Below are 27,152 nucleotides of genomic sequence, written 5' to 3'. Positions count from 1 at the left end.
CAAGAGAAATTCACATGGATGATGAGAAACACCTGGGGAATTCATATTATATTGCACAGTCAAGCTACAGCACACCTGGCCTGACATGCACACGGGCTGCCATGCTACGATACACCTGGAGTAGCACACGCACGGCTTGCCGTGATAGGCTACACCTGGAGTAGCACACGCACGGCTTGCCGTGATAGGCTACACCTGGAGTAGCACACGCACGGCTTGCCGTGATAGGCTACACCTGGCCTGACATGCGTGCACCCCTGCAGCCTGTCAGCTCAGCGCTGCTGCAGATGACCGATCCTCATAATCGCCACAGACAGCGGTGTCGGTGCCGTCTATTTAAAGGGCGGATTACCACACCTTAATCGCTTTCCCATTATTCTCTAATGACGGCACGTTCCAGGCCCCGCCCAGGGGGAGAGGGGCGAGAGGAACACCCCGACTGGGACTGACTCTGTCAATGGGACGTCCCGGGGAAATAAAGGGAAAGTAAATTGTGACAAATACTACTACTACTACTACTACTACTACTACTAATAATAATAATAATAATAATAATAATAATAATAATAATAATAATAATAATGTGACAGAGAGATAAGGAGAGTGTGAAAAGGAGAGTGGGAGAGACAGAAAAAGAGAGAGAGGGAGGGTGAAAGAGAGAGTGGGAGAGAGAGAGGGAAAGAGAGCAGGAGAGGAAGGAAGAGAGAGAGACAGTGGGAGAAAGAGAGAGAGTGGGAGAGAGAAAGAGTGTGAGAGACAGAGCAGGAGAGGAAGAACAGGAGAGAGGGAGAGAGGATGAGAGAGAGCAGGAGAGAGAGAGCGAGAGAGAGGGAGAGAGCAGGAGAGAGAGAGAGCGGGAGAGAGAGAAAGAAAGAAAGAAAGGGAGCAGGACTGAGAGTGAGACAGAGAGAGAAAGAACGAGAGGTAGGGAGGGAGAGAGAGAGAGAGGGACAGCGAGAGAGAGCGAGAGAAAGGGAGAGAGCAGGAGAGAGAGAGTAGGAGAGAGAGCGCGGGAGAGAGAGAGAGTACAGGAGAGAGAGTGAGAGTAGAAGCGAGAGGGCAGGAGAGAGAGAGCGGGAGACAGAGACAGGACAGGAGAGAGGGAGAGCAGGAGAGAGAGAGAGAGGACAGGAGAGAGGGAGAGCAGGAGAGAGAGAGAGGGAGAGCAGGAGAGAGAGAGAGAGAGTAGGAGAGAGAGCGCGGGAGACAGAGAGAGGACAGGAGAGAGGGAGAGCAGGAGAGAGAGAGCTCAGCAGTAGCAGCAGCAGCTCGGTATGATGCACAGTGGCGTTCCTCTCGCGGCGGTGGGGGGGGTTAAAATGGCCGCCGTGTGCAGGAGGCACAGAGGCAGGAAGGAAAGCCAGTCCATTGTTGAGTGAACTTGTCACCTCTCATTGTGACCGCTCCATTATTGAGCCTTCGCTTCTTCAAAAGTCAGCAAAGATTACAAATGGAAAAAGATGTTTTTTTTTTTTTTTTTTTAAATCCATCTGCATGCATTTCTCTCTCTCAGCCAGGAGCCTGGACTTTGCCGTGGTCAAACGCACGCTACCTTTGCAACAAGTTGACCCTTCTCTGCAGCTTTTCAGAGGTGCAAAGCAGATGGCCTTTCAAAACTCGAGAAGTGCAATCTTACATAGCCGCAGTCTCTGCTCAAGCACGCAATAAAAATATGCATCAGTGCTGCAGTGTTAATTTTCAGGGTGTGCATGCATTTGCATCGCTGTCAATCTCATTCTGCAAAATGTATTTGCTGAAAGGTGGCCAGTGACCCCAGACCTCCGCAGCGTTCATTTTCGCGTGCAGACTTGCAGAGGTTTCTGCGGGACTGGGGGTGGGGGGGGGGAAGGTCTCCGTCAGAACAGCGAGTTAATCTCTGCCAGAGTCAACAGAGAGCTCTCTCTGAGTGAGGCTAACCAAACCCCCCAGGATAATTAAGACTGGATTACAGTCCAGAGCTCCTGCCTGCGACATCAGCTGCCAAAGCGCTCTCTCAGAATGAAAAAAAAAGAAAGAATGAAAAAAAAAAAACGTTTTTTTTCTTTCAGTCGGTCGTCTGTGTCCGACAAACCGTGAGTCTGAGCGCTGACACCTGACCCTCCCGTCAGCCCGGGCGCCCGGTCGCCGCCGCCGCCGCCATGGTAACAGTAACCGACGGGGCGGCGGAGGGCAGCTTTGCAGATGCTGAGATGAGTCCCCCGCAGGACCGTGCCGTGTCCTAAAAAGCAGACCTTTAATCTTTCGCCCATCGCTCCTCCCCCTCCCCCTCCTCCTCCTCCTCCTCCTCGCTAACCTGATTACCCTGCACACGGTTAATGAGTTTACCACACCAGGACAGGCGGGGGGGGGGGGTGGGGGCGTGGGGGGGCGGGGCCGGGCGGCGCGGCGTCTCCCAGGGCGACGCCTGCAGCTTACCCGCAGGGCCTGTAGGTGAAGACGATGTAGCTCTCCTCGTCCGTCTTCTCTATGAAGGTGACGCACGTCTGCTTCTCCCAGTGCCGCATGGCCTGCTTGAACATCGCCCTCTGACTGCCTGAAAAAGGAACACGCACACACACGCGCACACACACACTCACACACACACACACAGGCACGCACGCACACACACGTGCACACACACACACACATACACATACACACACACGTGCACACACACACATGCATGCATGCACACACACATACCCATGCATGCACGCACACACACACACACACGCACACACAATTTACACACTTGGCTCTCCCTCGTTTTACACCAGAGGTGCTCAATCTTACCTGAGAAGTGCAAGGGACAGTAAAGGCTTTTGTCCAGGCAAGCACTAAAACACCCGATTCAACCAATCAAAAGCCGACATTCAATCAACACCTGTCCTTAACACAGGCTTGCATTCAATCAGCATTTCCCCCCAACTCTGCATTCAGTCGATACAATTGTGGCTGCAGGGACAAACGTTGATTGAATACAGGCCGGATTTAAGGGCAGGTTTTGATTGAATCCCAGCCAATGTTCTGATTGAACACCATGGCTAGCTGATTAGCTGGCTCAGATGTTCTAGTGCTTGGACAGAACTGAAGCCTGCAATCCACTCCCCCCCCCCTTCTCCCCTTCTTGGATAAGAGCTATTTTACAGACTCAGCTGTACAGTACGTTGAGAGACAAGACTCCAGTCCAATCAAGTCAAGCGCACCAGTATAGCATAATGGTTAGGGAATACAAAAATATGTTGAGACCTGTAGAGAATTTCATGATGTAATAGGTGATGCAAAATAATGTCTAGAGTCAGACTATGAATCTCTTTGTTTTCACAAAGACTTTTTTAGTCATTGCACACTGGAAGATATTATAAAGATATTAACAACAGATTTATTCGTTTGTGTTTCTACCCCCTAATAATGTTTACTAAACAGTCCACAAATTATCACGTAAGTCAGTACTTGTGATGATTCAGTTCGGAAAATTCAGCACTGAGCTTCGAACAGCAAACAGGGATATTATCCAACCGTAAATAACGCAGCTCAAATCTCCACAGCACGCACCGGGAGACCACGAACAGGAGCAACAGGCCTTTAAGTGAACGAGCATCGTATTATCACGACCGCGCAGCTCATTGTCACTGCAACACAATAAACCGTGAAGAAGCTAGCTAACCTCCTTAATTATGTTACCTCTTCATCGCATTACAGGAGGTAAGAGCGATTGTCTGGCAGTCGGAGGGATGCCGGTTCAAACCCCAGCCTGGGCGCGTCGAAGTGTCCCTGAGCAAGACACCTAACCCCCTAACTGCTCTGGCGAATGAGAGGCATCAATTGTAAAGCGCTTTGGATAAAAGCGCTATATAAATGCAGTCCATTTACCATTTACCATTTACCATTACAGTTCTGTTAGTCCCGCTTCCCGCGTTATCGATACATGCAGAAACGCTGCTCCCGCGTTTTCCCGAAAGACGCGAGGCTCATTCGGGTCACGCGTCCGTACTTCAAGCATCACGCGCCCGGGAAGCCAATCACAGGGCAGGCAGCATGGGTGATGTTAGTATCGAATTTCGAAACATCTTTCAGATTTTTCCCCTCCGAACGCACCCTTGAAAAAACCGGAGCTCGGAGGACGCGCGGTCTGTGAATGCAAACGAGCGACGCTTTCAACCACAGACACGCGCGCCTGCGCGCACACACACGCACACACACACAGCGCACTGTACGCGGAGTTCTCTGATTATTCGCGGTTAAATGAGAGCGAGACTCCGGATTACGGGGCTAGCCTTTAATCCCGATCAGGGCGGCAGTGAAAGCAGGCCAACTGCAGAACAGATTTTGTCCTCAGTGAACTCATCCCTAACCCCCATAAGACCACCCCCATCTCCAGCACCAGTGAACTGATCCCTAACCTTTGTCAGACCACCCCCATCTCCAGCACCAGTGAACTGATCTCTAACCCCCATAAGACCACCCCCATCTCCAGCACCAGTGAACTCATCCCTAACCCCCATAAGACCACCCCCATCTCCAGCACCAGTGAACTGATCCCTAACCCCCATAAGACCACCCCCATCTCCAGCACCAGTGAACTCATCCTAACCCCATAAGACCACCCCATCTCAGCACAGTGACTGATCTCAACCCCATAAGACCACCCGATCTCCAGCACAGTGAACTCATCCCTAACCCCATAAGACCACCCCCATCTCCAGCACCAGTGAACTCATCCCTAACCCCCATAAGACTACCCCCATCTCCAGCACCAGTGAACTCATCCCTAACCCCATAAGACCACCCCCATCTCCAGCACCAGTGAACTGATCCTAACCCCATAAGACCACCCCCATCTCCAGCACCAGTGAACTGATCTCTAACCCCATAAGACCACCCCATCTCCAGCACCAGTGAACTGATCTCTAACCCCATAAGACCACCCCATCTCCAGCACCAGTGAACTGATCCTAACCCCATAAACCACCCCATCTCCAGCACCAGTGAACTCATCCCTATGGTAAATGGTAAATGGACTGCATTTATATAGCGCTTTTATCCAAAGCGCTTTACAATTGATGCCTCTCAATCGCCAGAGCAGTTAGGGGTTAGGTGTCTTGCTCAAGGACACTTCGAAACGCCCAGGGCGGGGTTTGAACCGGCAACCCTCCGACTGCCAGCCAATCGGTCTTACCTCCTGAGCTATGTCGATCCCTAACCCCCATAAGACCACCCCGTCCAGACCACGGATTTCGGTACCACGACTTTCCAACCGGTTACCAAGGACACATCCGTGCTCTAAATAAACCTCCACCAGAACCCTCAGAACAAACATAAAGAATACTGCAAATGTTTTTATTTATAATACCTGGAATACCTGTAACTATTACCTAAGGGTACAGTATATGCAGCATCTAGGGTTTGTGCCAAGGTAAATTTTTGTTTGTACCAACTGATTTGTTAATCAACCTTGTTAACATATCTCAATAAAGTGTGTACTACTACGACTTATCTTAAATGCGCAAGCCAAAGTTCTAGTTTTTTTTTTGTTACTACTATATATCATACAAACATGACATATTAAAAAAAACAATTGCGAGAATACACAAGAAACCTTTTTTTCCTGGACCACAACAGCGGGGTCAGCCCTACAAACGCGAATGTCTGTGAATGAGTGACTGAGTGACTGAATGACCGGGTGACTGAGTGATGAAGTTACACCATTGGTCGGCCAAGTTATGAATTTACACCATTGGTCAGCCGGATCACGTGTGTTAGGTCCAGCCATATACTAGGTTTTAACCTGGTCTTGTTAACTTGGACATACTGCAACAGGCATTTATTAATCAACCTCTGTGTACTGTATGTAATCCATGCAACAAAGCGCTTTCGCATGGTTTAATCGCGTAACAGCTACGAAACAGTCCGTTAGGTAGGATCCCTTGCCCCCCCATACCCCGCCCCCCCCCACCACCCCTCCATTTTTGGGAAACAAAAGCTCACCGGTGAAATTTCCACCAATAACGTATGGGATGACTCCTCCAGGCCAGATCCGCTCGGCTCTGGAAGTGGCCGCTCGAGGAATTCTGGCCTTCCCGGTTTTCCCCGAGGGCTTCGGGACCGTCGGCTCCCTGCTGGAGTTCTTCGGCCCATTGTCTGCGGGGATAATTGAGATATCCTTTAATTGTCTCCCGCAAAATAATAAATCACTTTAATGTCGGAGCGCTGAGGAAAATAATTAGTTTTTTTTTTTTTGTTTTTTCATTTTCTCATCGCTTATTGTGGAAAGTTAAACGCAGAGTTATTATTAATATAAGTGAAAGTAAACAGGAAGACATATTTACAAGGGTTATTGGTGGGAGGGGTTTCAAGAGGTTTTGCCATTGTTCACACAATAGAAAACGTATTTCGCTGGGGGTGGGGGGGGCTGGCAGGGAGGCAGGGGAGGGGAGGCAGCCGGGGGGGAGGGCTGCCAACGAAAGCTCAAACCAGAAATCAGAACAAAAATCTTTATCACATAGGTTCACGTTCAACAGATGCTGACTTACTCCGTTTAATTTAATAATTAGGCGAACGCCTACTTTGGGGGTGTATACGATAGGAGTCATGTTTGAATAGTGTTCCGATTTTCTTTTTTCTGTAGAATTCACAAAGGTCAAATTTGTGTTCACCAGGATAAAATATTCCTGCTGATCAATATTGGCAGCAATGGGCCCATATTTATCAAGGAGCTCAGAGCAGGAGTGCCGGTCAGCATCAGGTTTCTCCTGCCCACGTCCCAACCTTATCCATTATGACCTTAACCCTTTCAGGCGTGACATCCCAAACATGTGATCAGAATGCTCTTCACTGAACATTCTAATGCTGATGTCACAATAATTGCTGGCTACTGAAAGCAGCAGAGTTCTAGAACACTGACTTGGAATGCCGAATTATTTTGAGTCCTGGCTGCAGCATCATCAGTCATTAGGCACTGTAGCCTCGTTGGATAATTAACCATATCCCATCTGCGACTCAATCTCATTTTTAATTTGCATGTTACTTCTCTAACACAGATAACGGCCCTTTTGCTAAACACTTGCATCGCGGGCCTCGTGCACCCCCGGGAGTCACTGAAAATGAGGAACAAACCGAAGCTCAGTCTTCGTATCCTCTCCAGGAGCAGGTACAGTGATCCTTTCTTCTTCACCAGTTCCTGTTCCCCAAACCCACCTGGAATAGAGACAGAGCACGCAAAGCCATGAAGCTTACAACAGCCCATGAGCTGCCACCTTTTCTAGGATTAGGAATCCATCCACCCATTATCTGCAGTCGTTAACAGGGTTACAGGGGGGAGGGAGGCCTATCCCAGCTTAACCTATCCCAGCATGCACTGGGCGAGAGGCAGTAATACAGCCTGGACAGATCGCCTATCCCTCGTAGGGCACACACCATTCACTCACACATTCAAATATCCAGTGTTAAGTTGCTAACCACTGCACCACCATAGCACCTGCTCAATTAGGAATCATCTATCATAATACACTCTTACGTCAGTACTATGATACTCGTACACATGGGCTGTACCACATACACAGTAAAGCAAAATAAACTCTTACATAGTGCATATGGTCCCTGTTGGACTCTGTAATCTCTTAGAGCAGAATTAACACTGAAAATTGTGCTGCCTGCACAACCTCAAGATGATGATTTTTTTTTCTTTTTACACTTTTTTACACTATAACTCTCAAAAAAAAAAAAAAAAAAACTCAGAACATTCCCAGAAGATGAGAAAAGTTGGGAAGTCAGGATAAACGCGTCCAGCGTGGACATCTGTTCGATTTTCTGGACGTTCACAAGGCCGATGCAAAGGCCTTTGCAGGACTGGGCCATAGAAGGTGACTCCGTAAAGTCAAAATAATTTTAACAGTGGACGGTAATTTACGCTAATTACTTCAGGAATGTTAGCAATGCTGGGTCCGCCATTTTAATTCTTTAAATACAGTAATTTAAGACTGAGTGAAAGTATTTGGCGCATATTCTCCATTACGTCCACATGACTAAATAACAACCATCTGGGGGTGTTGCCGCTTTTTTTGTGTGTGTGTGTGTGTGTGTGTGTGTGTGTACGTGTGTGTGTGTGTGTGTGTGTACGTGTGTGTGTAGATGTGTTGGAGTAGTGTGTGTGTTGTATGCTATGCAGGAAGTTTCCACGCTTTGCAATGTTGGCATAAATGTTAAAGATCCTGGAACAGTCTAATCTAACGTATCTCACTAACGACGCAACGCAGACCGTTCCTTTGCGCTCTCAAAATGTTTCGTTTCGGCTGGGAGGCCTCAGAGCGCACCGAGGGCTAGCGCTGGTCAGGTGTACACGTACCCACCGCTCACTGACAGCACCTGCTAACCTGTGGGCACCCGGTGAACAGCCAAGGCACAGGTGTCAAACTCCAGTCCTGGAGGGCCGTAGTTTCTGCTGGTTTCCGGGCTGTCGATTGATTGATTGATTGATTGACCGACTGACCGATTGACTAAACAATCTGCACACCCGATTCTCAAGGCCTTGACTGGGTGCTGACTGAAAGGAAACCCAGAAAAACCCATAGACACTGCGGCCCCCTGGGAAATTCGTCTGACGTCCCTGAGCTAAGGGGTACCCAAAACAACCTCGATCAACTTAAACCCACTCTGCTCAAGCAGGGCAAAGCCAACTGTCCCCACTGCCACAGAATCTAGATCTTTGTCGGTTAATGACAAGACGCCTAGAACAGGGGGCGACATAGCTCAGGAGGTACGACCGATTGTCTGGCAGTCGGAGGGTTGCCGGTTCAAACCCCACCCTGGGCGTGTCGAAGTGTCCTTGAGCAAGACACCTAATCCCTAACTGCTCTGGCGAATGAGAGGCATCAATTTTAAAGCGCTTTGGATAAAAGCGCTATATAAATGCAGTCCATTTACTTAATTACTTAATTAGCCCAATCATTTTTCAATGCCACAGACTGCATGTGTATCCACTTTTCATCTTGGCTCGATACAGGAGTGAACAAGCATATACATTTGTATATTAAATTCAGTTTTCTGAATTGACTGAACTGAAAATGGAACTGACCGCAAGCCTGGTGTGTAGTACAAAATGATCAGTGAAATAACGCTTTTGAATGAGAGTGTTGGAGAAACGGCGCAGTCTGACACACACTCCTGAGCTTTGGGCCCTGGAGCCGGTGTCCTGGGGGATGGCAAACGCATTACGAGGATGGAGAGGAAGGATGGTGTGCGACACTGACAACAGGAGGTCTGCCCTGATTGGCTGACTCGGCCAGCCAGCGAGAGAGGTGCGAAACCGTGCGTTTCCTCCTCATTGATGTCTAGCATGGTTCACTGGCATCCGGCCAAAGCCCCTAATGCCCCCCCCCCCACCCCCACTTCTTTTTTTTTTACTTTCCTCCTTTCCTTTCTGAAGGAATGGAATGGAATGGAATGTCGCGGGCAACAGGAAGACCAGGAAACAAACAAGATGGCGGAAAAGCCGGGCCTGAGTTTGGGCAGCAGTAATCTGACTCATTGGCCTGGCCCCTTTCATGAAGGGGAAACTACAGCTGGTCTGCAGCTCCTTTCAAGACCCACGTCCATATTTCACTTATTAATTTCCTTATTAATTTCCTCTCAGGGTGACTTCATTGTGAAGAAGTTTTATTTATTTTTTATTTATGGGGCGACATAGCTCAGGAGGTAAGACCGATTGTCTGGCAGTCGGAGGGTTGCCGGTTCAAACCCCGCCCTGGGCATGTCGAAGTGTCCTTGAGCAAGACACCTAACCCCTAACTTGCTCTGGCGAATGAGGCATCATGTAGCTTGGATAAAGCGCTATTAATGCAGTCATTTACCATTTCCATTTATTTATTTGTTTGTTTATTTGTAAAGGTTATAGTCTTCGGAGGCTAGAAACAACCTCAGTTCAAAATGAGAAAAAACTGCTCTCAGGTCTTTGGTACAGGAGATGAGAATATAACAGCAGATTTTGTCACTGGATATCTGATATTAACTATGAATAATGAGGAGCAGGTTAATGCTTGAATTAATATTGTGTATGCGATTGTGTGTTTCTTTTCTAAAATCCCATTTAATAATCATAATAATTGATTTTAAACATCGCAGGATGGGAATGGTGGAACTGAATTTTCAATTCAAAAGATTAACCTGACTACTAGCAGTGTGATAATACTCATGTTACATCACACAAATTTTATTTACATGTTTTCAAATAACACTTTGTTACAGAACCATGACACACTAACAATACACAATTTCTATTTATGTATCAGATGCAAAAATAAATACTTTTTAAGACACCTTTAATATTCACAGAAAAAATGATTCAGACTTACCTGATGTATGCCCTTGTCTTTCATGTGTGTGCTGAGTGAGGTCTATTGTTCTGTCAATTTGAAACATTTTCAGATCTTCTTCATCTAAGGCGATATCTCCCCAAAAGACAGCTAAAAAAGAAAAGTTCAATGTTCAACAGAGCACACAACACTGGAATGTAGTTCCTTATTTATTTGTTACCTCAGACAGATTTTTCTGAGCATGACAGAATCGTAAAAACATAAGCTTTAAAGGCTTTAAAAAATGAATCAATCTATATTTAGCAGACATTACTACCACAATAACAACTTATAAGTTTAATGAAATCTGATTACTTTGTCCTTTAAGTGTACTGAAAATCACAGACAGAAATCAATTTGCAGGCTCAACTGGCCTGCAAGCATGTGTTCAAATAAAATAAATTTAATGCCCTTAACATCCAGGATGGACACTGGCATATAAATTGTGGTGGCATCCACATGAACTCCATTCATTCATCATTCATATGTTCATCCATCAGTATATAGTAGTTCACTGCAGGAAAAAGACTTCTCCAGACTAATCTGCTACATTTCAGCTTTGGCACTTCCTTACAAATCACAACATTTTTATATTATATTACTCATGATTATTGTATTCTTCAAATCAAATCAACGTTTGAGATACCATTTGAGAAAATGAGTAAACATAAGAGTAAACACATTTCAATGCTGAAGGCATTTTCAGTGCAGTCGCATTTCTAATCCTCAGTTAGTGCCGTGCATTACTGTGATGCTTAAACAGGCCTGTTCTGCCAATGCTTGAGGAATGGATTACAAAGACAGCTGAATTTATTTAAGGAATATTTGATAATTAGTGTGTTCATGGAAAATCAACAAAACTGAATTTTAACTACAAAGTAAACAGAAAAAGAAACTTTGGTTGCATGTCACAGAACGTGAAAATAACTATGTGTATTTCAAGATGTTGTGTATTTCCGGGATTTCAATTCTTAACAAGCATTTTCACAAACTATGAAAAGCAAAACTTTCTGCAATGGCCGCAGTCTATAACAAAAAAAAAAATGTAAATGTCACAAACTTTAAATTAATATCTCACAGTCCGTTCATCGCTTCAGAGCGCAAACCGTCTGGTGTTAAATTCCAGCGCAGGAAGTGCTCAAAGTTTCTTTTGAGGATTTTCGTGCCGGGCCGGAGTCACCGTAACCTTGAATTTAAACAATAAACAATGCAGCATCTGCACCCCACGGTCCCTGCCTCCTAATTCTGCTCAGGCACTCCCGTAATTAAAGAGGGAATACGCACGTCGCGGCTCCCAGGGGTGTCCCTGGAGCCCGAGGACAGCCTGGCCCGTTAACCCTGTGAGTGCTGCATTGTGGGATAGCGCTCAGGATTTCCTGGCTTGGCGGTGGCTTCAGACGAACAGCAGCAGCAGCAGCAGCAGCAGCAGCAGCAGCAGCAGTGAATGGAAGGCCCACATTCTCCAATGACAGGCAGACAATTGATTTTGGAGATCCAGTAAATCCACTGTTATAAATAGAGGCCTGTTCTGCAGCGGCGCAGGAGTTCACCTTAGTATAAAGCACCGGGGAGCGGAGGGGAGATGCAAGGGAGATCGATTTTAGGGGCCGCGACTGATCTGGCAGGCTCCTACCTGAGGCCGTTCAAACCTCAAAGAAAAAGGTTTTTATATACCGCCCTCTCCCTGATTTAAAAAAATAATAAACATCCTGTACTGAATTTCAACTCACGGTGCCTGAATGTCCTTAGCTGTTGAGCTGTCTTGAGTTTGACTTTCTTATTTGGTTGCCCTGAGCGCTACAGTATAGGCGGTATAATGCAACCGATCGCGCTGGACTTAGGAGGAGTGTAGCACAGTGGGTAAGGAACTGGTCTTGTAACCGAAAGGTCGCAGGTTCGATTCCCGGGTAAGGACACTGCCGTTATACCCTTGAGCAAGGTACTTAACCTGCATTGCTTCAGTACATATCCAGCTGTATAAATGGATACAATGGATAAGAGCGTCTGCTAAATGCCTGTAATGTAATGTAATGTAATGAGGAGTGTTTGTGGTGTTTGGTTTGGCCTGTAAAAAAAGGCACGGCCATTTCCTCAGTTATGTCAGCATCCCAGAGCGCCCATGTACCTCACAACCTCAGCTCCTCAACTGGAGACCACCTGACCGATGGGGGAACCAGACAGCTAGCGAGTACAAAATGGCCGCAGCCAACCTTGATGTAATTGCAACATTCAACCAACCAATATTTAAAGCCAAGCCATCAGAGCTCTTTTTAGACAAACCTCTTGCTGCACTGATTGAGTGAGTTACCTAGTTTTTACTGGTTTATGTTTTCAGTACACCTCACAGCCAATATATTTCCTTCCAATGTCAATATCTTAAGACATTGTTAGGATGTTAGAAGTTATGTTCCAGTGAATTAAAAATAGAGGATAACTCCTGGGAAGCAATATCTGAGAGATATTAGACATATTGTATCACTTCCTGACCTTTGAAATCAAATATGCACATAAAATTTGATTCCTCTCCGCACCTACAGCACTGCAAACTTTCACGACCTTTTTTTTTTTAAAAAAAAAGAAAATGACCTACTTCCAGACATTCATATTTTCTTTCTGCTATAATGTAAATGCACAGTTCTATTTTTGTGTGCTAGCCTAGTATAGGGAAATGTGGCTTGTGCAGCCAGGGAATCTATTCCAAGTCCTAAGGACACTGAATGCCACGTCACAGCAGATCACAGACAGACTCAGTCTACCAAGAGCCTCTGGGACTGTTTCCTGAAATAGCTTATCTGACAATTATTGTGTATTACACATGTACGTCTGTGATACGACCGTGGGCTGAAATTATTCGCAGGTTTTCTGGCACAGTGAAAACATCCCCCGGGTTGAAATGTTTTCATCAGGTCAAATGCGCCATAAATCAACATGTCCATGACATGACAGTGGTTCTCAGACTAGGGCCTGGGGGATCACTCTGCACGCTGCTGGTTTTCATTTCAACCTCAACTACAATCCCATAATTTTAACAAGCTGTTAATTTTTCTCAATTAGGTGCTTTTCGTGTTTAAGAGCTGGCGTCCCCAGTCTTATCCAGAAAGGGCCAGTGTGGGTGCACACACCCGATTCTACTAATGAACCACTGGAGTCTTTGCTAAGCACTTTGATTAGTAGAATCAGGTGTGTGCACCCAAACTGGCCCTTTCTGGTTAAGTATGAACGGCTATGCGATGGCATTTCATAAAATGGGCTATGGGAACTCAAAACAAAACAGAACTTAAAGCTTATCCGGTCACCACAGAAACCAAACAGGAAAATTGTTGTCTTTGCCAGGCAGTGGGAAGATGAGCAATGGCGGTTGGAGTGTATCTAATTTTAAATTTCATAGAGGTCATGTCGTTTTACTGTCTTCCCTTACTCCTAGCATAAGGCTTCGTTTTCCACCGAAATTTAAATCGTATAATTTCTCTCAGTGGAAATGAAAGTGTTGAGATGACTCACGTTGGGAATCATTTATTCTCACTACGCCGCCAAAGAGTGTCAGTGTGTCTGAAAGTTAATTTATCTTTGCCTCCGCCCACACAAACACACACACGCGCACATACACAAGCTAAAATGTTATTCACAACCTATGACTCATGATTTCAGTCTCAGCACGTGACCTAACATTTTAATACAAATGGCTAAGTCAACCTATTTGAATAACATTGTTCAGTAAAAGTAAGCGACCAAAAATGACCAGGCCTATTTGGTAGGCTAATGCTAATGGACATTTTAAAAGACAACCCCCTTTTAATGTGGAGTAGGCTATTTACTCACATCACATGGATTTATCTAAACTAACAGCGGGAAAATCGAAAACTGACGTAAATAACGCCCATGCACTTCACATGTTTCATAAACATTTTACAGTTCCATTGTAGGCCTATTGCACCATGATAAACACGCGTAATAGCGTTTCATCCAGTTTACCTTCCGCTTGTAAACATCGAAACCCTTCAAATCGGTCATAAACAAAGCAGGAAAATCTTGTTCTGCTCACTCATCTTTAGATGTTCCCTCTCCCTGCATATCTCTGGGTAAAAACGTGACGCCAGATATTTTTTACGCTTGCGCAGCGATCTCACGGGCCTTTCAGAGCGAAACTGTGACAGACAGGCTGCGTTCACCCTGCAGCACCCAGTCCTCGTGGAGCGGTAAACAAGGCGCAGATGGTGGAAATACTCTGAAGGGGGAATCTGCCTCCGAAAGAACGCTCAAAATAGGATCTTTCACAATAGGTCAGGGTTGTGCTTACATTGCACGTTTCGTTGCTACATGCGCATTAACCGATCAAACGTTTGCATTATTTTATCTGCATTCCCAAATTGATCGGTTACCATCCATCCCACGGTCTATAAAATAATATGTATTATTTTCTAAACAAATCCAAAGTCGGCTCCGGGGAGCGGGAAGGGGGAGAGAAAATGCCACCTGCATTATTTCATTGCGTCAACGGCTTCAGTGGAAATTCCGCCGCCGCGTGCCAAACGTCAAAGCTTCCATCAGCCACTATTCACCGTCCTGTCCTCACGTCAGTTGCCCCGCCGTGATAAATGAACTGACGCCAGTCATGAGGAGACTGACGTTGGGAGTGCTACGCTTTCCCCCCCATAGCTAAAGCAGTTAATTACGCGGTCTGGGGGAGACCAGCCCGAAAAGATGGAAAAACCGTCAGCGCGCGGCCAGCTGTGGGCCAACTCCCTGGAGCGGCTCCTACTTGCTGTCACATTACCCCTCAGTCACGAGCTGACTGGTGTTCGCCAGGCGAGTGTTTACACTGTCAAGTTACGATACAGATAGCGAATAGCAACCCCTCCAACACACACACACATACACTTGAGTCATTAATTACCGTTCCGGCTGTTCTTTGACCATATTCCAAACCCGCATAATATGAGGATTCTATTTAAGATTTAGCCGGCTTGTACCTTGATGTTTGAAGATTTAGTGTACTGGACTGAGTTCAGCTGCAAAGATTACTGTAAGCTGCCTTTGTAGGCAACGTTCCCTTGCTCTAAACAGCTTTATGTTTGTTTATGGATAGCGCCAACATACCAGAACTTATATGCCCAGCTGTTTCTGCAGTACAATCTAACAGAATGATTAAGATATTCTAAAATATTGAAAAAGATTTTATCCTATCATTTAAAATGCACAAAATGACACACATCTCGGGAAATATAATAAGTGAGACCACATGTTTGACCTCTGAAGGAAGACATGAATCATAGCCCTACAGGCATATGGATCATCCTTATGAACGCTCATAAAATCTAGGCTGAATTGCTCTGTAAGCATCTGAAGGCTTAAGCATATTTATTTATTTATTTATTTTTATTTCATTTTATTTTGTGGGAATCTGGCCTGAGTGTAGGTGTAGGGGTTGCAGGTTCGATTCCTGGGAGGACACTGCCATGTACCCTTGAGCAAGGTATAAGAGCGTCCGCTAAATGCCTGTAATGTAATATAATGTAATGTACAGTAATGTGATGTGTTCTTACGCATAAAGCACACTGTGGAAGTGGCATAGTCTTGGACACCGCTGAAATGCCTGTAATGTCATTTAATGTAATGTACTGTAATGTGATATATTGTAATGTACTGTAATGTGATGTATTGCAATGTAATGTACTGTAATGTGATGTATGTGTTCTCACACCTAAAGAGCACTGTGGAAGTGGCATAGTCTTGGACACCGCTGAAATGCCTGTAATGTCATTTAATGTAATGTACTGTAATGTGATGTATTGTAATGTACTGTAATGTGATGTATTGTAATGTAATGTACTGTAATGTGATGTATGTGTTCTCACACCTAAAGAGCACTGTGGAAGTGGCATAGTCTTGGACACCGCTGAAATGCCTGTAATGTTATTTAATGTAATGTACTGTAATGTAATGTATTGTAATGTAATGTACTGTAATGTGATGTATGTGTTCTCACACCTAAAGAGCACTGTGGAAGTGGCATAGTCTTGGACACCGCTGAAATGCCTGTAATGTCATGTACTGTAATGTGATGTATTGTAATGTACTGTAATGTGATGTATTGTAATGTAATGTACTGTAATGTGATGTATGTGTTCTCACACCTAAAGAGCACTGTGGAAGTGGCATAGTCTTGGACACCGCTGAAATGCCTGTAATGTCATTTAATGTAATGTACTGTAATGTGATGTATTGTAATGTACTGTAATGTGATGTATTGTAATGTAATGTACTGTAATGTGATGTATGTGTTCTCACACCTAAAGAGCACTGTGGAAGTGGCATAGTCTTGGACACCGCTGGCAGCTGCTGGCGGTAAAGGCTTTTTTTTTTCCGCAGGAACGCCACTCCAGCGTGCCAAAAGAGGAAGGAAGGCAATCTCAGAAAAGGGAAGACGCGCAAAACCAAAGTAAACAAACGTCTGAAAAAAAGAGAGATGGCTTTGTATTAGCACAGCACAATCCCTGTTACTGCAGGCTGAAGCGCTGCCGCACTTGACACCTACAACTGAATCCACGTTTCTTTTCTTTTTGTGAAAAATACCGTATGTAAATATATCCCTTTATTGCAAGTGTGTCCCTACAATATGGAGAGTAGGTTGCTGATGTATATATACTGGTTTGAATATAACCTAACAACTAACAGATAAACATATCATTCTTTTCCCGATCTATTCACATTTTAGAATCTTCAAGCTTCATAAACAGTATCTATTTGCAGATGCATTCACTAAACTCGGTTTTGTCAGATTTGGAGTTTAACATTTATAGTGTCCATGGAATGCACAGCACTGGTTGCTGGGGGAGACACTGTTGTCCAATATGTCAACAAATAATCAAATTCGCACTTTTATCACTGACCACTTCCACATGGCTGAACATGCTACCTTAATTTTTTGTGTCTTCTCCTCTTCCTGTTTTTTTTTTTGCGTTCTTTCACTCTACCGTAGACTCTGCAATATATCGATGTCCCACGAACGTTTGGGCGATTTGTCTTGTTTTCAGGAGCCGATTCATAATTCTGCAACACGGTTTCAAGATCAATAGGCCAAAACATTTCCGCTGATTCACCGTAACCACGACGACAGCTAAACTAGCCCCCGCCGGGCCGCGTCGTGGCGGTACGCGTTGCGAGCTAAAATAGAGCCGGGTGGAATTCAATCCTCTTGCAACCCGCAGGCTGAAACATGAAGGGCGATCAGTCCCCTTTATTTAAGGGCCAATCTCACACAGATCCCCAGAGCACTGGCGTTAGGAACCGCCCACCGCACCGCTCCAGCTTAAACAGTCAGGAGTCCGGTGGGTTCAGGGAGTACAGTGGGGTTTGTTTTTTTGTTTTTTTTGTTTTTTGAGCTGGACTGTTTTTTCTTCCATAAAGATTGGTTCAAGGAAAATATTTAATCTTTCACGCAATAATGTACGCTTAAATTAATGTTTTCAATAATTAACACAAGGAGAGATTATTCTGTACATTTCTTGCCAATTCAAGTCCATCAGAGTTTAATCAATTCCAACAGAGCCTGTATGTACTCCAGCAAAATACAGTGTACTTTATAAGAGTCGATTTAACACTGAACATTTTCCTGTGTATATTCCGTGTATTTTCAAACGGTCTAAACACAGTTTGCCACTAATATGAAATGTCGTAGGAAATAACTGCTAAGCAATGACTGTGGTTGAACCAGACACCGTGCCTAAGTTGTGTACGACAAGATCAAAGCGCAAACCACCAGATCAGCTTACAACACCAGGGGAAAATAACAGGCCGGACGATTGCTTTATTACAAAGTCACTGCACTACAACCCACCATTACAAACAAGGTCAGGACAGGCTTTACAAGGGCAACATCTACAGCGCAACCATTTCAGACAGCATTACCCCCATCGGTGAGCCCTAGGTTTGTAAATGGGCGATGTCTGCAGTCTGCCTCTATACCGTTTGACAGAGATAACACCCCCTTGTGCTTGCTAATGAATTAAGCTGCTCATAACCGCCTGCCAGGCGGCGCGTCGGGTCGCAAACGTGAGGCTCGCGGCTTTGTCGAGGGATCGCGTTAGAGAAGGGGTGTCCAAGCTCGTCCAGATGGGCCGGCGGGGAGGGCAGGGTTTTTTGTCTAATTACATTACATTACATTACAGGCATTTAGCAGACGCTCTCATCCAGAGCGACTTACACAACTTTTACATAGCATTTTTACATTGTATCCATTTGTACAGCTGGATATATACTTGTGGTAGGGTGGGCGTGGTTTTGCGTTGGCTGCAGAGAGAGAGGGGGCGGGGCGGCTCTCGGAACTCTGCGCCACGGCTGTTGGGGTTTATTAATCAGCACGGAGGGTTAATTGTGTGATTGATTGACAATGTGCTGATTACCTCGACAGTGAGCCTGGACGTTTAAAACCTGCTCGACAGAGAGAGAAGGGGAAGAACGGGAGAAGGAAGGAGAGCTGACGGGCTGTCAGCAGCGAATTGAGAAACAAACCCTCGGTTATTGTGTATTGTAACCAGAAAGCCGCGTGGCGGCCGAAAATAAAAGCAAGACGCAGTCGCGTCCTGAAAGAATTAACGTGTCTGTCTCCTCTCTCAAACGAGCGGTAGCACTCGACTTGCTACAATACTGAAGCAATTTCGGTTAAGTACCTTGCTCAAGGGTACAACGGCAGTGTCCTTACCCGGGAATCGAACCTGCGACCTTTCGGTTACAGGCCCGGTCCCTTACCCACTGTGCTACACTCCGTCTAATCCCAGCACCAGGACACCTGATTCCCGTAATGACCCAATTAACTGCTCTTCAATCAGGACATTGACACGTAGAATCTGGCGACGTAGCGCTGGGCTAAGACAGAAACCCGCGCCCACACCGGCCCTTTTCGGATGTGAATGGACACCCCAGTATTACGGTCTTAGACGGTAGCCAATGAGGAGCCAGCTGAGAGGTGGAGGTGGACGTGAGCCTCATCGCAGTGAAGGGAAAGCCTTACGGCAAACAGGCACTTTTACTTTCTGGCTTTGCAACCTGAAGTGCTTCAGCAGTGAGTACTGTGCTGTTAAGACAATTAACCACTAAGTAGCTCAAGCAGAAAGAACATCTTCCTTCGGTTGCTTCATTAAATGGTAGACTAGCAGCACGCATACACACACACACACACACAGCCGTGTGTGTGCGTGTGTGTGTGTGCATGTCCATATGTGTATGTGTGGGTGTGTGAGTGTGTGCATGTTTGTGTGTTTATGCATGTGTCTATGTGGGTGTGCGCATGTGTGCGTGTGTGTCTGTGTGCATGTGTGTGTGTGCGCGTTTGCGTTTGTGTGTGTGTGCGCGTTTGCGTGTGTGGGTGTGTGTGCATGTTTGTGTGTGTGTGTGTGTGTGTGTTTGCGTGTGTGGGTGTGTGTGCATGTTTGTGTGTGTGTGTGTGTGTGTGTTTGCGTGTGTGTGTGTGTGTGTGTGTGTGTGTGCTGTTTGCGTCTGTGTGTGTATGTGTACATGCCGACACTCGACAGCTGGGAATGTTTCAGACGATGTGCTTTGCCTTTGGATTTATGCGTTTATTTTTTAAATTTCATTTTTCTCTTGTCCGGCTCTAAGTCTGCGAGACAGACGCTGTGGCGTGGGTTTAATTCCAGCGTGCGCGGTCGTGACGGCTACGGTTATCGCTCATTTATTAAAGCGCATAATCAGAGCGTGTGATGGAAGTGCTGAGCAAACGCACTCGCGGGCCGTCGCATAACATTCCAAAACAAACATTCCCCCCCTCCCGTCGTGTTTTTTTTTTTTTTTTTTTTCGCTGAGCCAGGAATTTTTTGAAAAACATCTAGGAAGCACCCCTGTCCGCTCCTGGAAAATCCTGTTTAATATAAGCGATCCGCACGGGGAGCAGCGGCTCCTGTTTTCCGTTCTGCAGGGGCCCCGGGTCACTTTGTCGTGGAAGATGGAAGTTAAGGCCGTTACCGTTACAAGCGCGCTCAACAGCGGCTCCTGGGGAGACACAGCCGGCCTCAAGTTTCCGTGACAACACACATTATTTTTTTTAAATCATAAAGGGCGGCTGAAACTTTTTCCACCACTTAGGGAAATGATTCGTGACGAAATACACAACCCGCTGAGTGACATTTCTTCTGATCCCAGGGAAATGGAGAAAGTAATTGCGAGACCTTTTCATAAAACACGGCGAAGAACGTGGTGTGTTCGATCTCAGCCCACGCTGGGCGCATTTGAAGTCCACTGCACATGCATGGAACGTTTTCAGTCGCTGAAAATAAGTGATTGTCTGAAGATCAGCACTGGCCAACACAGAAAATGCAATTAAATTAAAAAAAATCTTCAGCAAGTTGCATTGGTGAGCACTGAGCAAATTGGATGAAATCAACTGTAGTTTTTTGATTTTGCAAGACTTTTGCCCATAAGATATTTCAGAAAATGCAATGCTTATATCTTCGAACAACTTGGATTCTGTTCTTGTACTAGTACTGTCCTTCATTTCCATTTTTAATCCATTACAATTCTAGAGTCTGTTGTTGCAAAACTTTGACAAAACAAGCAGCCATGACAGATGTATGTCAGGGCAGACGATGACTCCAGAGGTCCAACGTGCACACATCGGTCAACGTGCACACATCGGTTAACGTGCACACATCAGTCAACGTGCACACATTGGTTAACGTGCACACATCGGTCAACGTGCACACATCGGTTCACTGAAAGCCATGACATGCCCAACATCAACATTCACCAAAGAAAAGCCATCAGACAAAGGAACATCATCTGAAAGCAATAGCTTCTCATTTAAGGGAGGAAAAAAGCAACAACAAAAAAAACCTTCTGAATGTAAAGCTAAACCCTCTGACATCAGGAAGTGAAATAATGTGCGATACAGCCAAAACGAAACCCCCCCTCCCCCCCCCACCCCGCCACCCCCCCCCCATTGTTTGTTTAGCTTTGTGTACATTTTTTTTCTCTTTTTTTTTTTTGAAAACGAAAACAGTTATTTGTAGGAAGTATGAATGAGCGAGAGTGTGTGACGCTTCCAGGCCGAGCGGCAGGATGCAGACGAGCAGGAAGAGATAACTGAGTCAATGGCGAGCGCCTCCGCGAAAACCCGCGGCGCTTGGCACGGCCCGAGCGCTCCGTATGCGCCGGGAAGCCGCCTCACAAAAGGCTGGAAATGTGCGCTCTCTCTCTCTCGCTCTCTGACAGAGGGAGCAGATAGCATCGGATAAGCGCGCGGCCAGAAAAAAAAAAAAAAAAATTCTCATTATGTGTTTCTCCAAACAATAACACGAAACAGGAATACCTTGGCACTCCGGCCGTTTCCACCGAGGTCGAGGTTCGGAACTTCCACGAACTTCCACCGGACGACGGCTCTGAAGGGGGCTCTCTCTCTCGCCCGCTCTCGACTCCGAGAGAGAGAGAGAGAGAGAGAGAGAGAGAGAGGCTGGTAGAGCCCCAGACGTGCGACAGCCCCACAGCAAAGAAACGCGGGCTTTAGCCACGCTCGGTTTGAGCGGAACAGTGGCCTCGCTGGTGGGTCAAGTCACAAGTGTGCGAACGACGCTCCGACGCACTGGACAATTTGGAGCGTTGCCATAAATCCTTAAATCTGTCATCGTTGTGCATAGCTGCTTCAAAGAGACCATCAATAATTTCCTTACAGAAGCTAAAATGTGAACCACTACTGAGCCCACGCATTCAGGACTGCCTCTCCGACGTGGTATATGAGAAGTGTCATAGCGAATACAGTAGCACCAAAAACAACAGCCTTTTGAAGCTCGCTGCTTTGGTTCCTTTTTGGTCCTATCGGGGATCTGATAAAGACCCTGATTGCATGTAATTGCGAACGTTTTAATTAATGACGCGCTATTGTTCTTATGTTTTGACTGACGTCTTATCTGCCGATTGTTTTAATCTGCTGATTGTTTCGTGTTTCGTAAATAGTGTCCGTTAAACTCCGCACTCTTGAGAACGAGGGCTTTGATCCCTCAGCGTGGTTCAGAGCGCTAAATAAAGGTGAACAACGAATAAACACATTTATGGGTCGGCTCTCAGAAATACGACATTGAGCTATAACAGGACATTTACTCGGCCCTCGATAACGAGCGTTCTGTTCAAAGCCCTATTTTGTTTTAAAGGCTCTCCCGATTCCCCAGGGTTGCTGTGGTCCAGTGATGCTTTCTGTATTCCGATGAAAATACAAAAACACCAAACAGCCTACAGAAGCGACCTTAGAAAATGGCAAGAACCTGTTTGTCCATAATGTTTGCGTTTTTAACCTCATGAATAAAGCTGTGGATGTGCGGACTCGTCCCTCTGGAGGCGGTTTAGGACACGGTTGTTGAAATAAAACGCACTGCCCCTTTCCAGCTCTGTACGCTCAAAGAAATGGTTTTTTAAAAACCCCCCAGTTCAAATAAAACGCGATGGTTAGCCGACAGGAAGTGAGCCTCAGATGTTGCCCAACAAGGCTCAGCTGTGCTGGAACCCAAAGGGTGGGGGGGGAGGTGGCCACACTTCTGACTAGTCCAGAGGGCCCCATTTCACACCCCACCATTGTCGATCTCCTCAGGAACGATAATATAAAGATAAATTACAAATCATCCCCTCCACCCCCGAGTCTACACCACCGGTGAACACACCTGTCAATCAGTGCACACTTCCTGCGGGTGCTGCCAGTGCACTGCAGTGATTGGCTGAGCATGTTTTTTTTTTATCATTGGAGACATTCTAAAAAAAATTGCCCTAAGAACGGTCTGAATGGTGTCTGTCCTGATCGGGGTGCTGCAGCTGATTTTCAACAGTTATCGTAGAGCAGACTCCGTCGGTCCTTTGAATGGGAACACACACATAGTTTCATCTTTACCCTCATCGTAAAGAGAGCGGCCTTAGCACTTGCGTCTCTGTCTCTATTTGCCTGTGTTGCCAGTTGCAGAGGCGCTGGGAGATGGGGACAGAGGAAGAGCTAGAGAACGCCGTCTGTGTCAGGAGATGTGTTTCAGCACCAGTGAGCCAGAGGCCAAATTTGCCACTTTTTTTCCAGACTGAATCGCGTTTATGGAAAGAACAATATTTATCCTCGCTGGAGTCCATAAACTCTCCAACTTATTCTTTCGGTTCTTCAAACCTGCCGTGGAGCTCTTTTTTTATGTTTAAGTGCTTCCTGAACTAAATGGCTTGAGTGTGTCTGAGGGTCTCCACACCGGTCACTCACCTGATGTATATGGGGGGTTTTAAATTTAGACTCCACACGTGTACCCTTGAGCAAGGTACTTAACCGAAATTGCTTCAGTATATATCCAGCTGTATAAATGGATACAATGTAAAAAGTTGTGTAAGTCGCTCTGGATAAGAGCGTCTGCTAAATGCCTGTAATGTAATGTAATGGACCTATCAAAAGAGCCCTCTATACACACACAAGGCACTCTATGCACTAGATAGGGCCAGCCTTCTGCAAAGCAAACGAAAGTGACCTCACTGAGTGGAACCGCGTAAACATGTTCAGTGTACATTCACATGCATCTTGTGAATGCATCATTCAGTATGATGACCTGAACCAGACTGTATGGCCTCATCAGCCAACCTTCCTGCGATTACCTCCGGAAATGTTATTTGTTGTTTTTTCACATTTTCCCTTTAGCTGGGGTGTTTTTTTTTTACGCTACAGATATATAACTACATTTCTGTATTACAAGCTTTCAGTCTCTGTGAATTTAAAAAGGTATTATTTTAATATGCTGGGCTAAAGAAAATTTGATGGATATTGAATTGAAATCCTACATGGATTTCTGACGTTTACTTTTAATTCCTCTATTAGTGGAGCAAATGCAATAGCTACACTGAATCAGATGGGATGTGTGCATATGTGTGTGTTTGGAGGGAGAGGTTTCAGTTTCAATACCTGAAAACAGGGGTGACCAACCCTGGTCCTGGGGAGCCGCAGGGTCTGCTGGTTTTTGTTTTACGCTTAAATACAACTTAGACAAAAGAAACAGGTGTGGTGAGTTAACTGTGTAATCAACTGCTTTAATTGATCAATTAAGTGCTGAGTAAAAACAAAAGCCAGCAGACCCTGCGGCTCTCCAGGACCTGGGTTGGCAAACCCTGCCCTTATACAAACCAGGTGTGTCAAACTTTTGCACACTATATACATATTTTCCATAATATGGACGAAAAAATATCTGAAGCTTAGTCCGCAAACTTTACTGCATGTTCAAGAAAAGAGAAGGTTCTGATATAGTCTGACCTTCTGTCATCCGGCTGGAGAGTTCCTGATTCGTTAACCCGAGTGGCCAATTAAATCAATGGAACAGTATGACGTCACAAAGCCAGAGCCCAGTTGTCTGTCTCAGAAACACTAGAGTTTGCTGCACCTTCTCAGCATGAAACAGTGTGCGTACTGTGGTAACAACTATAACTGTCAACAGCTGAAGCTGGAGGAAAACATTGTGTAATTGTGTAGTGTCCTGCAACTTCAAATCTCTTCTGATTTGTTCAAGCCTTGCAGCTTTACGGTGACATAAACCAGAGGTTTAAAATTAATTCTAGCTCAGAAAGTAAAAGTTCTCCCCTGTATTCTGTTCCAATCACCTGGATTTGCTCATTAGTGCAATTATTCAGCCAGGAGGTAGAACTAAAATAATGAAATGGCCGAGTTCACGGACGGATGAAACATGTGGCAGAACTCTGAACCTACAGAGCACAGATACCCTGAACCTGTGGAATCTCTCTCTCTCACTGCTCATTATGCTGGGTTAATACCAATGACTTACTGCTGAGGACAGTCCAAATGATGTACCCTACTTGTGCTTGTGGAAGACCTTTTGCACGTACACAAACACACACACACACACACAAAACTGAAAGAAGCACACAGTCACCGGGCTACGCTTCTCAAACCATGGAAAATCAGACGCTGATCTGGCCATTTCATGCTTCTTGAGTACAGCCACTGACACAGTCAAGGCCACTCTATTCAAAATCAACACCATCAACAGGCTAACCACAACTCAGCTAGCACATTGAACTTCCAGCATATCACATATCAGCATGTCAGGCTAGGTGTGATAGAGACCTCCTACCATGTGGAACTCCAGCAGAAACAAAATGATTAAATTGCATATGACTGTTCGTTAAACTCACAAGCAATTTCACTCACAAGAGTTTTCTGTACAGTCCTCAATTTCTTTTTTTGCTCATACCCAGTGAGCAAAGAATCCAGCCAGAATCTAGACGTCTAGAGGGTTGGAAATCTAGGCCAAGAGACGTTTTGACACACTGTGAAGGGACTAGGTTAACCCCAGAATAGCTCAGAATAGACACCGTTTCACTGGCTTTTCAACTATTTTTTTTTACACCACAAAAAAATGTAATGTTCACTGGGTGTGAACACCAGCAATTTGCTGTGAGGTGTGTGGTTTGGAAGGCACTGCGTATAGGACACGCCCCCTAAAGGCAGAGAAGTTCTGTGCCTTCTCTGCTGAATCCACTGGGATTCTAGGCTGGATTAAACGGTGTTTTCAACACTTATAGCTAGATGTAGCTGGTCTACGGCTGGTCAACGTTGGCCTGTGGCTTGGTTAAAGCTGGATAAAGCTGGTAGAGTAAGCTGGGGACCACGATCGGTTGCCCCTGGTTACTTTTTGTTTAGGGCCACCAAAATTCTAGAGCCAGCAATTGGCCGAATGCCTCCCCCAGCTTCCCCTTGCTTTTATCATGCGCACAGAACTGTGGCGATTTCTCTCGCTAGTTTTTGAAAGTACAAACCAGTCTGTGTCCCCGTCTTAGTCTTCATAGACCGTTCAAATGTGAGGTGCAGCCTGCTTCTTACAGGCTAGGGGTAAGTTTCCCATCAAAGTGAGAAGCCTCGTCAAACAGACAAAGTAAGTCATTTTTATTGTTTTACGGGAATTCGCTTTGGGGGTGGGGGTGGAAGTGGAGAGGTGGCTCTGTTATTCTATAGACCATCAAAATACTAGCGTACTTTTGTAATGCACTACAGTGACTGACGTCTTAGTGAACCAATTTCTGACACAAACCAAAACCCTTTGCTTGGTTTTTGTGTTTGCGCAGGGCATCATAGCTGTTAGTAAGCTTTCATAGTGACGGCCTAATTTTTTTTGTTCTTCTCGTACCGTCTTGCGTCAACAATAGCAGGCCCGTCTATTAAACGACCGTTCCACAATGCCCTCGAGACGTAGGGGGAACCATAAAGTTTTTTTGAGGGGGGGGGGGGGGAGAGAGAAAAGGCGACTGGGGGTCTCCACGCACAGTTAGGCTGTGACACCAGCCGGTTCAGATCGCTCAGATAGCGTGTTTACGTCGACATCAAAGCCCCTTGCCCCTAATTTGCATGGAGACTGCAGCGAAGAACCACCGCAAATCAATGGAGTGAGGAGCTGGAGGAGGCCCATGGTCCCTCGGGCCTTCCCTGGTCTATCAGAGGGAACAATGGGGCCCAATTTGCTTGTATTTCGCTGAAGAAAAACAATGTTTAGAATGCCAAGCAGTGCTCTAAGAGCTCCCACTAACCTTTGACAGAAACAGCCCTCGCCCCACGCAGTGCTAATCTTGACGTTTGTTTGACCACGGCCACTAAAAAGTTTATACGGCCTCTTGACGTTGTTTTGTCCTCCGGGAAAAGACTTCAAAATTAACTGCCGTCCATTAATTAGCTGTCAGCTAGGGAGTTAAATACACCAGGACGCAACTGAGAAAAGATGCGTTTAAAAAAGGTGGCAAACACTCACAGAGGAGGGTTCCTAATTTAGATAATCCTCAAAAACTGTTACTGCTCCTAATTTTGTG

General features: G+C 45.7%; 1 protein-coding gene across 5 annotated transcripts in view; it reads right to left on the bottom strand.

The window, feature by feature from the left end:
* tll1 (tolloid-like 1) overlaps positions 1 to 27,152 on the bottom strand; it is a 77,410-nt gene that overhangs the window by 40,807 nt on the left and 9,451 nt on the right. For 4 of the 5 annotated variants that reach the window (XM_064337500.1, XM_064337502.1, XM_064337503.1 and 1 more), the window contains 4 exons: positions 10,329 to 10,439; positions 7,096 to 7,176; positions 5,968 to 6,120; positions 2,416 to 2,533 (listed from right to left, as the gene is read on the bottom strand). In XM_064337500.1, coding sequence (XP_064193570.1) covers positions 2,416 to 2,533; positions 5,968 to 6,120; positions 7,096 to 7,176; positions 10,329 to 10,439 — 463 coding nt within the window. Of the gene's footprint in view, positions 1 to 2,415; positions 2,534 to 5,967; positions 6,121 to 7,095; positions 7,177 to 10,328; positions 10,440 to 14,300; positions 14,435 to 27,152 lie in introns of those variants that run through there. The other variant, XM_064337504.1, reaches the window with a different exon arrangement.

Source organism: Anguilla rostrata, chromosome 5 (assembly GCF_018555375.3).
Source record: "Anguilla rostrata isolate EN2019 chromosome 5, ASM1855537v3, whole genome shotgun sequence".
NCBI classification, from domain to species: Eukaryota; Metazoa; Chordata; class Actinopteri; order Anguilliformes; family Anguillidae; genus Anguilla; species Anguilla rostrata.
The sequence above is the reverse complement of the archived record's forward strand: the minus strand, read 5'-3'. Positions and strand labels throughout refer to the sequence as shown.